General features: G+C 37.1%; 1 protein-coding gene across 1 annotated transcript in view; it reads right to left on the bottom strand.

The window, feature by feature from the left end:
• TTC27 (tetratricopeptide repeat domain 27) overlaps window positions 1-14,703 on the bottom strand; it is a 231,511-nt gene that overhangs the window by 35,358 nt on the left and 181,450 nt on the right. Inside the window, exons 15-17 of the mRNA XM_075064235.1 lie at window positions 13,770-13,822; window positions 10,793-10,958; window positions 4,505-4,702 (exon numbers count right to left, since the gene is read on the bottom strand). Coding sequence (XP_074920336.1) covers window positions 4,505-4,702; window positions 10,793-10,958; window positions 13,770-13,822 — 417 coding nt within the window. The remainder of the gene's footprint in view (window positions 1-4,504; window positions 4,703-10,792; window positions 10,959-13,769; window positions 13,823-14,703) is intronic.

The following is a 14,703-nucleotide window of genomic DNA, read 5'->3' as shown; positions in this document are numbered from 1 at the left end:
GCAGTCAGTCATTTAATAAAAACCCATGCTTCAATCAGACAGTGTGGGAGTAGGAGCAGAAAGGATTGGTGTTGGAGCAGAGGAGAGTTTGGAGAAGTGCTGCGGTGGGCTAAGAAGTCCTAGACCCTAGGTAAGGGGCACCTGGCTTGTACAGAGGGAGGGCAGGAAAGGGAAGTAGCCCAGGGGAAGGAACCATCAGTTCAAGTGGTTCACCACTATCCTCAGGGCCCCTGGGCTGGGACATGGAATAGAGGGCGGGCCTAGCTCCCTCCCTCTCCACTCCCCTCCTCTAGGACACTAGTGGGGCAATTAATATTCCAATTTAGGGGCAAGAAATGGCACCCTGAAGCCCCCCCAAAGAAGACAAAGCGCGAGACCCATCATAATAGTGCCAGCAATTTGCCACATCACCCTTTCAATACAATTTCTGTTCTTAGTATAATAATAGAACAAATAAAGGGAAAGAAAATATCTAAGTTATAACAGAACCATAAGCACTGATTACTATGAGTTTATGAAGACCATTTCTTGGCAGACAAATGGGAACATAAGTTGGGGAATAGGAATCCAGTGCTGTACTAAAAGAATCTAGTCGTATTCAACATCTTCACTATCTGGAAAAGGGAATTGTGAGACATGAAATGTGTATGTGTGTGTGTGTTGGGAGGAGTCGCTCCCTTTGATGGACACCCAGCTAGCCAGTTAGCTGTAAAACCCCTGTAAAGGGTTAACAAGAAGAGAACAGACCAAGAGGGATTTTATAGCTAACTGGCTAGCTGGGTATCCATCAAAGGGAACTATGGACACCCAGCCAGCCAGCTAGCTGTAAAATCCCTCTTGGCCTGTTCTCTGCTTGCTTTACCTGTGAAGGGTTAACAAGCCCACAGGTAAAAGAAAGTCCACAGGCTAGGTGTTCATCAAAGGGAGCTACTCCCCTGCCCTTCATGTATCACAGGAATAAACAGCACATTAATGAAATTTGCAGATGACAGACTGGAAGGAAGCTATGAACACAAATTAGGAAAGAGAAATAATACCAAGGGATGTAGAGAGATTAGATACACTGAAAAAAGAAAAAAACAAAATGAGATGCATTTTGTCAATGCAGAGACTCATACATCTGGTGAAAAATAATCTAAAAAACATACACGTCAGTGAGTGGGAGAAATTTAAAAAGGAGAAAATTAACAATTGCTTACTATTTTTTCCTTCCCACAGGGGCTGGAGAGTTACTAAAACAAAAATTAAACACATTGTGTGAAAAAACTGAAGATGCTAAAGTTCTATCACTTGATTAAATGATGGACTAAGAGGGGCATCTGTACTACCATCTGAAGAGTCTAAACAGAAGAGAGAGGAAAAATCTAAAGTCATATATAAAATTCCATCATTAGAAGCTTTTAAAAACAAGTTGGACAATCACCTGTCAGGGATGGTCTAGGTGTACTTGGTCCTGCCATAGCGCCAAGAGGCTGGACTTGATGACTTCTCAAGATTCCTTCCAGCCCTACATTTCTATGATTCTATGGATATTAGAAGCAATGCAGCAAAGATTGGTCATCAGATGCCAACGGGAACAAGCCCCACCTGCTGTACTGCCTGCTGCCACTGGGGGCCTCTGATGGAGCTAGAACTTACCAGTCTCTGAAGGACCCAATACATCTGGCTGTCATCAGGGAATTTTGGCCCTGCAGTACCAGTGCAGGTAGTAGATAGAGGAGGCACACAATGGGGAATGCAGATTTCTGTGGGGCTAGTCCCTGAGAGACAGCATATAGGGCTGCCTGCAAATGCTTCCTTGCTGCAATCTCATTTTCCAGATCCAACAAATAGGAGTTGAGTACGTGGGTGTCAGGCAGGAAGGGAAGAAGATCTGAGGCTGGAGGGTTGTTCACGTGTGTGTGTATTTTCTGAGCCTGGATGACTTTGGAGAGAGAGGGTACTGAGCCATGGAGACTTTAATTGGAAATGGGAAGGCTTCTTGGCCTTGTGGACAAGTGTGAGTTGGTGTTGGATTGGAAGGAATTGTGAAGGCTTGAGAAGGTTCTGAAGTGAGAGAGGGATGCACTGGGTTAAGCAGAGGAGAAAACTGAATGAATTGGTGAAGGAGGTTGTGAATAGATTGGTGTGTGTGTGAGAGAGTGTGTACTTGCTGAGTTGAAAGCTAGATCAGAAGGGTGGAGGTTGGGAATAGGAGAGAACAATGAATGCGTGACAGGGATAAATATTTTCTCCCATACCACCATTTCCTATAAAAGGTGTCCCAGTTTTTCATTCTGAAAGTACAGGACTGGCACCTTTTACTTCCCACTTCCCCATCAACCATGTTCTTCCCCCAAAATATGCTTCCTTACCAGTGTCTCTATATTTCACTTTGAAACACTGATTAACATGAAGGAGAGTGTGGTGGATTATTACCTGCCGCCTCAGCAACTATTTTGGACACCAGCCAGCACCAGAACAGAGACAGAAAATTAGGAAAGGAAAAATTTAGTATGAAAACCAGGAAAATCTTAACAGCAGCCAGATGTATGAGGCTGTGGAGTATTCTCCCAAGGGAACTGTTGGCAGCATCATTGCTTGAGTCTTTTAAACCTCAACTAGAACATTTTCTAGTGTTGTGTTCAAAGGGGACAGATGTGCATTTGCAGGGAGAGGGACAAAATGATCTAATAGGCCTTTTCCCATCTTTATAATCTATGATGCTATAAAAACTGCAAACATTATTTTATATTCTAGTGAAGTTCTTTGCTTCTTTCACACTATACGGGTTTTGAAAAACTGCCATAGACAGCTAATTTGATTTAATGCCCAATAGGCACAGGAAAACCTTCTTGGCAGTGAGGAGATGAAATGCTTACTAGTGGCCTTTCAAATTTTCTACAATAAAAGTTTTATAAATTGATACTGTAAATTAATTAAAGTTGTGCATGTAGAGACTTTAGTCTCTCAGTTCTCTTTCATGCTCCCTCCACACTAAAATACAGCCATGTCAGGGAACTGACAAAAGTGGACCCTAACTTTTACAAATATGGTTCCAATTTGCACGGTAGACTAGATTTTAACCATGTTTAATAACAAGTCTGGTTATGACACATAGTTAAAGTCCTGTCTCCTCTACACAGTGAAACCACATTTGTAACTTGGTTAGGGGAAGACCATGATGTAACTCGGCTCCCTGACATGACTACATTTATAGTGTAGACAAGCTCTGAGTTACTTTTTGTGTCTGATTAGGATTTAGGGATGCATTACATGATATTGCAACTTCTGTGCTTCTGAATACAAAAAGGGTAGAATCATGTTCCTTGTTCATCTATAAAGGAAAAAAATGTAAAGGAGAGAGGGAGAATCAGACAAATCAAAGTCAGAGGAAAAGGAAGTGAGGGCTAAAGCATGCAAGTCCACAGTGGAGAGTTTGAAGAGAACAGAATGAAGAAGGACAAAGTGACTAGAAGTACACCACCATGGATGTGTGAACCACAAGCCCAACAGTCTGCATCGTGTACTTATCACAGAATATTGAGCAATCTTCCTGCCTGACATTCCTGCCCTGGCCAAGGAGTGCCATTAGAAAACACACACTGAATGCTGACATTTTATGTTTTCAGGTTCAGTGAAGATCTGATAACCCAGAGCTATTTTGGGAGTTTGCATGGGTATGTGAATTTTGGAAACTTAATACAAACTGCAAAGCACCATCCAGCATGAACAACAAAGTAAGCGCTCCAGTTGTGTAGCAGTTATTTTGGAAATGCAATCACTCTAGCCTCAATTTGTGATCTGAGAGGCTGAGGGAAAGGGGACAACATGAGGATTAAAGGCTAATATTCTATTAGGACAAAGAACTGTACATAGGCCTTGACAATTCAACAGATTAAGAATTAAGTGGAGGAAGTAAACCCACTTTAAGCTAAACAGAAGCAAGGCATTCTTATTCTGGAATGTGTCCACATGGAGTATTTCAGGATTAGCTGTTCCTGAATTACTGCAATGTAGACAAGCCCTAAATATGCTTCTACACTATGATCCCAGAACTGAGTTTGGTTACTTAACGATGACTCAGTGAGCCACTGTTTTCTGGAGGTTGCAGCCTTATCACCAGAATCTAAGCTTTGAGTTAAAATTAAATCTCTAGCCAGTAGAGTTGCAAAGAAAACCTTCAAAATATGAACCTAGTGTAACCAACAGATGCTGTAATAGGAAATTTCTTCTTTTGAAGCAAATTAATGTCCAAGTTTAGAATGATAGAATTATGCATATTTTAAAAAAAACAAACCGATGGAAACTTTAAAAATCTTCCTCCCCCCTAAAGAAAATATATATGTGGAGGAAAAAAACCCAAAAGGACAGAATGCGTGCAGCAAAATGCAGGAACAGTGGCATAGCGTGTGTGCTGTATCTTGCTACAGTAGCTGGTCCACTAGAGGATAATAGCCTTCTGCTATAACAAACTCATATTTTAGAAAACAAAAACAAAACAAAAAACCACCTCAACAGTTACCTTTTCAGTATCTTCAGGGTTATCACTGTGTCCGTTTCCATAGAGTCTGGCATACAGTCTCCAGATTTCCACATCACCTGTCATTCTTGAAGTCACTCTGCCAAACAGTTCCTGCAATTTCCCCTTCAGCCCTGTTGCCACCTCTCCATTGCGATCAGCCATTCCATCCATCACTGCCCTGACCAGAATATTCAGCACCTTAGAAAGCAGTCAGAGAGATCTTTCATTTATATTCTGATAAACACCAACAAGTTTTGGCTTTTGATATCTCTGCAACATTTGGACTCCAGTATATATTCACTGATAATTTAGTAAATTACAAAGACTTTACAACAGAAATATGGCAAAATAATCTTACAAAAATGTTCTTATACAATTATGTGGGATACCAACAAGTATATTATGAGAGAAATTCACCCATTTAAACATCATCTAGACTTTTTGCAAAGGAGTTTTATGGGTGGAGCAAGTATGCAGGAGGCTTCTGTCCTCCCTCCAGTGAGCAGTGGTGGAAATTTTGTGCTTTTCCAAAAAAGCTGGTGTGAAGGGGGGCTTTAGGAGTGGCCCAGGAGCAGGATGCTGCATGTGAGAAATACAATTTTAGATTATAAGTGGGAGTTGGATCACCACCTATTACTATGGTTGCCTGACACGTCTCATTGTAAGACCCTGCTTTTAAGTACTTGGAACTTAATAACTGAACTTTAACCTTTTTGGCTGAAATTTTCTAAGCTAGATGTCTGCCTCAAGCTGAATTTACTGGAAAATTTCAATAAATTCAGGGCAGCCATTTCCAAGAACAAAGTTAGGGGAAAATACATTGTTATGCTCATGTTAGAAAATTCTGGAAAACTTTTCTTTGAGAATCTCTACTGTCTTCATGCTTTGGAGTAGAGATTTGAAATTTGGCAAGGGATGACCTTCGTGTCACGGATGTGTCTTTTGCCCAAACTGTGAAAACTTGTCAATTTGTCCAAGTTATAAATATTAGAAAAATCAATGTTTGCACATGCTCAGCAGATACTTACTAGAGCTTTGCAGCTTAATTCCCTGAAAATTCTGTCTGCACTGAGCATACTCCAGCCTAGGGCTGAACAGGATTTTCTCTGCATTTGTAGCTCTGAGGTGCTGCAGGCTGAGCGGAGGCCAGGCACAAGAGTTGAGAGCAGGGACCCTGTCTTTCCTGTGCTGCTAATGCCACCCTGCTGGGCTGACACACCAAGAAGTGTGACACCTGGGGTGCTGCCTCATTTGAACGTAGATGGGACAAGAGTTGGACTAGGGAGGTGGAGACCAGTAGACCAGGACGAAGAGGTAGGAAAAAAGGGTGGGGTTGGGGGTGCGGGGAGCATGTTGCGTAGACAACCTTAATTTTGGTATTTTCTGACTTCTTAGTGCTTGGCATTTCAACCTTTAATAACATTCTTTATCTAAGTTTTTTTTCCCCTGTATAGTATTAATAAATCACTTAGAATAAATATCAAAGAAATAATGCTAATTGGCATTACCTAACAATAAGACACTTTTTAGATAATAAAATCCGTATTGTAGTTAGGATACAAGATATTAATCCTGCTAGAAAGTTACATTTATGACTACTCAGAATGATTCACTGATATACCACTATCATGCTAAAAAATATGAAAAGCTTATAACCCTTAAAAATGGAGATGGGTACAGGATATTAAAAACACTAAGTTTAACACATTCTGTGCTATTCATAATAATTGTTTTATTTATAAGAATCAATAATATTACACAATCCAAACAATTTTACTTTAAGCTAGCAAACAAAAAACAGTTATTTTTCATGAAACAGCTAAATGTTTCTATTACAAATATTTTTCTCAACAGTATAATTGCATTACACTGTTTGGTCAAAACAAACAGCAATCAAGTGATTCTCAGTTATGTATTTCAAATTCCTGGTCAGTAGCACAGTAAAATTAAAATGGGTAATATTACAAAATAGGTCTACCAAACTATTCTGTAATGTAAAAACACTATATTCTATTGCTATATCATACTCAATAGTATAAAACAGATAAATAATACATTATAATACTATATAATAGGTTCTACTTGAAAAGGGGCTAAAACATAATCATGTCTTGGTTATATTGCCTGTTAAAAATATTTTTGTTAGAACTGCAAGTTAATTGTATCTAAACACCAAAACTGGGTTAGCAATCAAGACACAACTTTCTACTTTCAGAACACAGTTTTAATGGTTAAACTTTTATTTAAGTGTCCTCTGAGGGAAGTTAAATTACCATATCCACTAATACTCCACCACATTCAATAGATGTCAAGTTAAAAAGGATCCTGTGCAAGCAACAGCTTTTATTTTATTATGTCTGCTTAATAATCTATGCCTTATATGACCACTGTACAAAGCATCTGTGTGTTTAACAGTGCTCCACTATACCAGGATTCCACCTCCTTTCTTGTATCTATTTTTTGTGATCCACACTAATTTATTAAAAATAAAACAAAAACACAAGAAAAAAAAATCTACCCTAAAACATCTTAACTGATGTTAGTTTACCTCATTTCACAATTACTATGTTGTACAACAGCTCCTTTCATATAAAAATTCAACTAGTCAAAACATGTTCAAAAGCTGCACTGATGCTAATCAAAGCTGACAGAGCTCAAGTGAGAAAAGAACCTTCAGATAACAGGCCTCTCACCATAAGGCAGCACTCTGTAAGGCAGCTTTCTGTAAATACACTCACTGCAAATACCTTCCCAAATTAAAGCTTAAAATCAAGGAAGTGATCATTAATCAACAGCTTGAGAGCACAGGTGTCTCCTGAAAATGTTAATCCCCCACCTCTTCATTCAGAATCCCTGTTGGAAAGTGTCCTTACAGAAATACAAGCACAAAAAGCTTTTGCTTCTGCCTCTTATTACAAAACATTCTAGCAGCATGAGCCAGTTAAATGAGGATAATACATAAAGGGAAGAGGCAGTAGGAACCTTCACTCTGTGCTGTTTCCTGTGTGGGATCCTGTATTTACGTTAAACTGCGCACAGTGAATTCACATTCACAAACAGTACAGTATGTAGCTTTGCTTCTGAAAGTGATGTTGCAAAACATCCCACCAATCAATGGACCATCTAGTGTCTTTGTTATCCTCAGCATATTAACATTAAAGATAAATACTGACTGCTTGGCTTCAGTGATCTGGATTCTGTAAAAAGTTATGTGATTAACACTTCTTGAAGTCCCTCGAATAACATTCCCATACACACCAGAGGTTAAATCATTGGAGGGAGGCAGATTCTCAGCAGGTGTACAGACAGAATAAACCATCTGAGAGTCTGCTACCAGGTTTTTTTTTTTTTTTTTGGGGGGGGGGGGAATTGTGACTTAATTCTTGGCTAAACTGTAGTTTGTCTCACATACAGGCATGACCCTAAAAAACTTGCCAACTGGCTTCTAAAAAGGGGCCGGAGTCTCTCCTTCAATATTTTTCCTTCAATCATCTAACATCTATGTTCCAAGATTGACATGCCTTGTGACTGAAGCCCTCCTTTTAGCCACAGAGAAGTTATAGTCTGGGTAGCAATCATGCAGATTGCACAGGCTCTCTCGTCAATATGTTCCAACCACTTTTTTCTGATTAACATACATTTACAATGTCTACATTTTAAAGCAAATGTTCATATCACAAAGCCGAGAAGGATCTGTAGGCTAAGGAGAAAGGGAGGGAATTTTCTTACATATAAAAGACAGTGTTGTTCACTTTTAACAATATATCTATTTAATAACATCATCATAAAAAGTCCAGAGTGTTAGCTTAGACACATGATCTATGCAAAGATCAATTATTGTTAACGTGACACATCTCAGTTTTTTCCTCAGATCATTTTTATTGTATATATGAGAATGATTATTAATACTTTTCCCTTTAGAATTTTGCCTGTAGCATCCATATGTGTATACATTCAACTTCACAATATTCTACCGCCTGTGATATTTCCTGCCATGAAGGGGTCTGTGATATCATTACATAACTAGAATAAACTCAGAAGCATAATTTCCCACAATTACATTTTGTGGTCACCAGTCCAAAACAGAAAAGCAATGATCTGACATACAAAGAGAAATTATAATTCAATTACAAAGTCCTTTACAGAGTTAATAAAATTGTATTAGTTTAAAAACATCTTTGAATACTATGGTGAAATAATATTAAGAATCTGACCCCAGCATACAAAATCAGGGATATTCTAAATTACTTCCATTATATACTACTAATTTGGTACATTTAGTTTTGTATCAGAGGATCCTAGAACAATGGGCTAGAAGCACAGGATGGGTGATTTTTTATGTATGGGTCATAAAGGCTTCTACTGTTAATGTGTTGGGCACTATTTGTATATCCATCCTCTTAGTTCAGATTGGTTAAATCAGTATTAGGTAACAAACTTTTTATGTTCTTCCCCCTCTCTTTCTTGACATGTTAACTAGTACAGCAGTTAAAATATCAGAGCTGCTGAATATATCTAGCAAGAAGATAAAGTTGCACTGGGATGGAAAGAGGCACGTGATAGACACACCAACTTCCACTCAGCCATGTGTATGGTTTACTTAGGTGTCTATTATCAGGTATGCTGCTAATTCATTGAAGCGGAGATGAAGTGTCAGAGGGAAGGAAAAGAACTAATGCTGAAGTCAGGCTGTAAGGTGGGATGGTAGACAGTCTAGGGGACTGACTTTCTGGAAATACTGAACAGGGTGAGTTTCATCTAAGAACTATGACTTAGCTGTTTAGTTTTATCTATTCATTTTTAGCTACTAGAATATTCTGTTCCTCCCTAAATAATTATTAATACAAGCCTTCCTGGAATCCTTAATCAGATTTTGGGCTTATTCATAACCACGTATGAAAATCCCTCTAACTGCATATAGCTATATTAAAGAGAACATGCAGAAACTTGGAAGGCTTTTTAAGGTCCATCTCTACTGGGACATCTTAAACAAAAACTCAGGACATTTAACATCAATACAGTCCTAAACAAAGTGTGTGATTAAAAACTGTATGGAAAAATAGAACAGAAAGGAGAATTATGCAACAAAAGTGGAAAATTATTCTAAGCAATATGCAAAAAGCTTAACTGAATATCCAATAAAAAATCCTAAAAGAACACCCTTGATGATAAAAGGAGGATATACCAGCTCAGAACACGTGTACTGTCACAGCAGAAAAGGCAAATCTGTTCACGTTATTTTACTTCTTGTAGGCTAATGACAATCTGACCAACCAAAGTGATATTAGGATCATTTCTGGAGTGCAATGTAAAACGTAACTATTATTTGAATCAGTAATTCAAAAAGGCACTTCCTAACCAGAAAAATCTACACTGTGTCACCATGAATAAACATGATTCCTTCCTAATGACAGCACTGTAGCTGCCAATAGACTAATCCTTACCACATGGAAAACTACAGATGTTTCCACAGACATTGATTTGTGACTGAAATACACTAGAGAGCTTTAAAAACCTTTTCAATTTCAGCTATCTCAATTTTGATTGATTTTGCTCATATGGAACAACAGGCTGACTTGTGTATGGTGGTTTTTATAAATACTAATACTTGGGCATTCTTAGTAAAAAGTAAACTGAAAAAGAGCAAGTGAGATGCCTTTGACAGTCATAGTACAGTATATTCCTTACATCTGATCAAACTCAAAGTTTGCCAGGGATATAAAGCACATCTAATGCATAAAAACAAATATTGGCTTTCATTTACAACAGTGAAAGGCATATGAAGTTCATCCATTATATTTTCATAGTATTGGATTATGTAGGTTTAATACTGCAATTACATATTTTTCAGTACGTGAAATGTAATTCATTTGTAAAGGTTTGGTTGTATAAGATACACATTTTCAAATTTATGGGGGAAAATCATAACCTTACTACAGCTTAAGGTCTAAAACAATCTGTATTAATGTTTACAGTGAGATACATAAGGGTGTGAAAAATGAAATAATCCTCAACAGTTCAATTTAGGGAAGGACCTGACCAGCAAACTCTAAATTTATTCTTCCCCAAAGCCTGGGGATGTTGGAATCTAGGGTATTGTTTTGGTCTTCTCTCCAATTTAAATTATTTCTCTTTGCAATCAAAGTCTCATAATGAAGCATACTTGCCTGGATATCTTTCACTGTAAAGTATGCTATTGTTATTGAAATGTACTTGATGCAAATAATTTCTACAAGAAAAATGAATATATATGAACATGTAAAAAACACAAAAAGAAATCCGTCCCACCTGCACATCTTTGTACTTTTCTTGTAAATCCATGAGCCGATGATAAGCTTTAATTGCTTCTGAAAACTCTCCAATGTCTGTACTAGTAACAAGGTAGTTCTCCCAAATCTGCCAGTGTTCATAGTTACACTTGAGAGCTTCTTGGAGAGTGCGAAATGCTTGGATTCTAGTTAAGAATATAAACAAAAGATTCAGCATATAACATATTAAAAGCATTCTGTATTTACTTAAAGGCTACATAATTCATGAACATATTTTGAAAACAGATGCAATGTTAAGATTAGTTGCTCAGAATTTACACGACAGCCTGAGAATCCCTTTCTTTCATGCCCTTCTGCTCAAACCAGTTGATTACATAGCTCACTATCTCATACGTGTTCTGAGATATCGTTCTCTCTCTCTCTCAGTGATACCAGTTGGCATTAGTGAAGATGACACAGTAGTTGTTGGTCTTCCTGCAATAATTCCTCCTCTATTATTGTTCTAGTGATATATATTGAGTCAGTGGTCCTTGACCACTTTCAAATCCTTTCTCCCTGGGATAGCAACGTAAGTTGACTATTGATTTGCGTCTTGAATACTCAAGAAACCTCAACTGTTAATAAATAAGCTGTTTTGCAGGACCTATTTGTTATCTACCTTCCTTTGAAAAGACATTGAACTAGCCCTTAAATTCAGTAACCACAGATAATGAAAAATACTCCATTAATCTCCTCTTACACATAATCTACAAAAGAAAAACCACAAAATTTACCGTAGTAAGTTGTCTGCAAACACTTGATCAGATCATATAAGGTTTTGATCAAGAAACAAAAAAATATAATTGTCATTAATCAACACTGATAAATACAACTTTGGCCCTTTCCAATTAACAGCAATGAAAGACACCTAGTATAATGGACAGACCTTTTACTATTGTTTGTTATACATATAAAGAAAAGGCGAATATTACAATAAATACAACAATTGTACAGGAAAAAGAAAATAGAAAGAAAGTGTTTATTTAATCACTTCATTAAATGTAAATGCTGTTACATTCTGGCAAAATAAAAAACTGTCACTCTTATTGTTTGGTAACTTTTTCTTGTTTTTAAAAAAGAACACAGTAGATTAAGAGATTCCAAAGCCGGAGGGACACTTGATCATCTAGTCTGACCTCCTGTATAAAACACAGGCCACAGAACTTCACCAACACAACTGTTTCCACTGTTATTTTAAAAGCATCTTTGAGTTTAAATCTCCTCATGCAGTTTGGCCATATATATTGATATTTTCAATCTTGACTCTGAATTCTGCCAACAAATGACAATACAATCAACCTCTCGCTGCAGTTGTAATCGACTTTTGAAAAATAAAATAGCTTTTTAATGCTGAGTTATTACAATGGAAAGAAATATGAAAATGATGATTCAATTCACAGCACATCAAAAATATTTTCCAACGCTTAATATTTTTGTCTATGTTAAGGATATAAAATACTTAGCAATTTTGGCACGAGTTTTTCTTGATACCATAAAACTGAAGTCAAAGTTAAAAAAGTAAAGTAGACTACATCACTCAGTAGTGACTTTGCCCTATGCTGTAAACGGGCAGGTGGAAATCATTCTGATGAAGCATACTTCTAATTATTAGGCGCAGGACAATGCATACAGCCCTTGAAGTGCCATAGCATGCTTTGTAGGTTGAGAAGTAGGAGTCAAACACCAACATCTGCTAACTGGAAGAGGAAACATTTTGAATTAATATACCTCTGAATTAAAACAGTGAATTCTGAGTGACTATAACCACACTATCTTGCGAACAGGTAACAGGTTGTCCTTTTTAGCGTTCAGCAGGGACAACGAATAAATAAGTAATTGTCTGATTCAATCTTCCTGATTTTGATAACTGATTGTGAAGTTCCTTCAAAACACTTCCACGAAGGCACCAGGAACTGAAGAAAAGGACATCTGGTCAAACAAACTAGGTATCTGTTTATTTCTATTCCTTATTTCAGCCTGGGTAGTCATTCTACCCCTTGCTTTCTTCCCTTCGTCTCTCCATAATTATGTCTAAATGTCTCAGACTTATTTACAGCATTTGCTACAATGCGTTTTCATGGCAATTTATTTCATGTGTTTACCACTTCGTGTGAACTCACTGTTCTTCTCCTCATTTTTATTTCATTTCATGAAAGTTAAATGACATAAATTGTTCACGCTGTCAGTTTTTAAAACAAAACCCTGGCAATTTCAATATACTGACACTTTCATGCTTCTACTTTTCATGCTACAGTTTTATTCTTTTTTGGTAGAAAATATAATGGGACACAGTCCAAGTACAGAGGATTATCTCAATTAAATTGTTCTTCAATATTAAGCCCTTGCAAGAATATTACCAAAAGGTATCTATAGGGAACTTTAATATTACAACAAATCAAAATACAGAAATAAGAAATTAGTCTGCTTTGAGTCTGGGTTTCCTCTACTAATGGTTAATTTGGAGGGAAAAGAACAAGCAGCCTATTATGAATCTCCATCTGCTTTTATGATATGAATAGTAAACTACTTCTTTTTCCTTCAAATCTCATGAGCTGAATATAGCATGAATCAACACAGGTTTGACTATATCCTCTGTTTTAAAATGGACACATCTTTTTTGGCTTCACAGTCCAATTAATTTCCATTTCTAGTATGAATAATTTTGATTCGTTTGTACTTAGTGTATAATAAGTGATGAATTATGAATTTGAAAATATCAGCTCCAAATTATTTCTCTCTTTAAAAAGCTAATTAAATATATTTTTCTCCAATTGAAAGGTGATTAATTTCTAATTAGTATCACTGCAGGAAACCTACAGAGAGACTAGACTGAAGGGTAGAGGTCTAGCATTAATGAGTAAACCACATTGTGAGAATAATATCTCAGTGTTAGGAGAAAGGAAATCAGAAATATTTATTTTGGAAGCAGTATTCTCTAAACCTTTTGAAGTACTTACTTCTGTTTCAATCTGATATATGCAGTTGATAAATTGTTCCAGGCCTCAGCATTCTGCAATTACAACAGAGGAAGCACTTAACAAAATCAAAGACATTCCACTTATTTGGGAAAAATCATTTGAATAAAACATACAATTATAATAGATTTACATGACCAATTTTCCTTATCATATACATACATTAATAAATGCACATACATATTAAATATTAAGGTGGCAATCACATTAATTAAAAATATAAAATTTGCCTGGTAACTAAACAAAATGATAGCAATGATCAGAAATACAAGAGAAATGGTTAAATTAATTCTGTTCTGGCATTGAACATATTGAGTCTAATTCTGCTTTCACTTACACCAGTGGAGTTACTCTAGGTTTTCATCGAAGTCAGAGGAGTGACAATGGTGTAAACCCAAAACAAGAACAGAACCAGAATATTTCAGCGAAATTAACTTCGGGGCTGAGGGCAACAGACTTACGGACCACTGAAGGCCCCAGTGTTTTGCAGGCTTAGTTTAGACTTAACTAGTGTAATGGCCTTGTGATAGACTTTTGCACAGAGTGATTTCACCTACTGTGAGTAAGAGTATGTCTACACTACAAGTGCTATAGTGGCACAACTGCAGTGCTGTAGCTACACTGTTGTAGCATTGTACTGAAGACACTTGCTACAGATATGGAAAGGGTTTTTCCATTGCTGTAGCAAATCAACCACCAGAGTGGAAATAGCTAGGTCTACAGAAGAACTCTTCCATCCACGTAGCGGTGTCTACAGTGGGGGTTGAGAACAAGCTAATTACATCTCTCAGAGGATATAAATTTCTCACACCTCTGAACAACATAGCTAGGTCAACCTAAATTTTAGGTGTAGACCAGGACTAAGAGCCCAATCCTGCATCCTTTACTCGCATAAATTCCATTTAAGCCATTAGGA

The sequence above is a fragment of the Chelonoidis abingdonii genome, chromosome 3 (assembly GCF_003597395.2).
Source record: "Chelonoidis abingdonii isolate Lonesome George chromosome 3, CheloAbing_2.0, whole genome shotgun sequence".
Lineage (NCBI taxonomy): Eukaryota > Metazoa > Chordata > Testudines > Testudinidae > Chelonoidis > Chelonoidis abingdonii.
The sequence above is the reverse complement of the archived record's forward strand: the minus strand, read 5'-3'. Positions and strand labels throughout refer to the sequence as shown.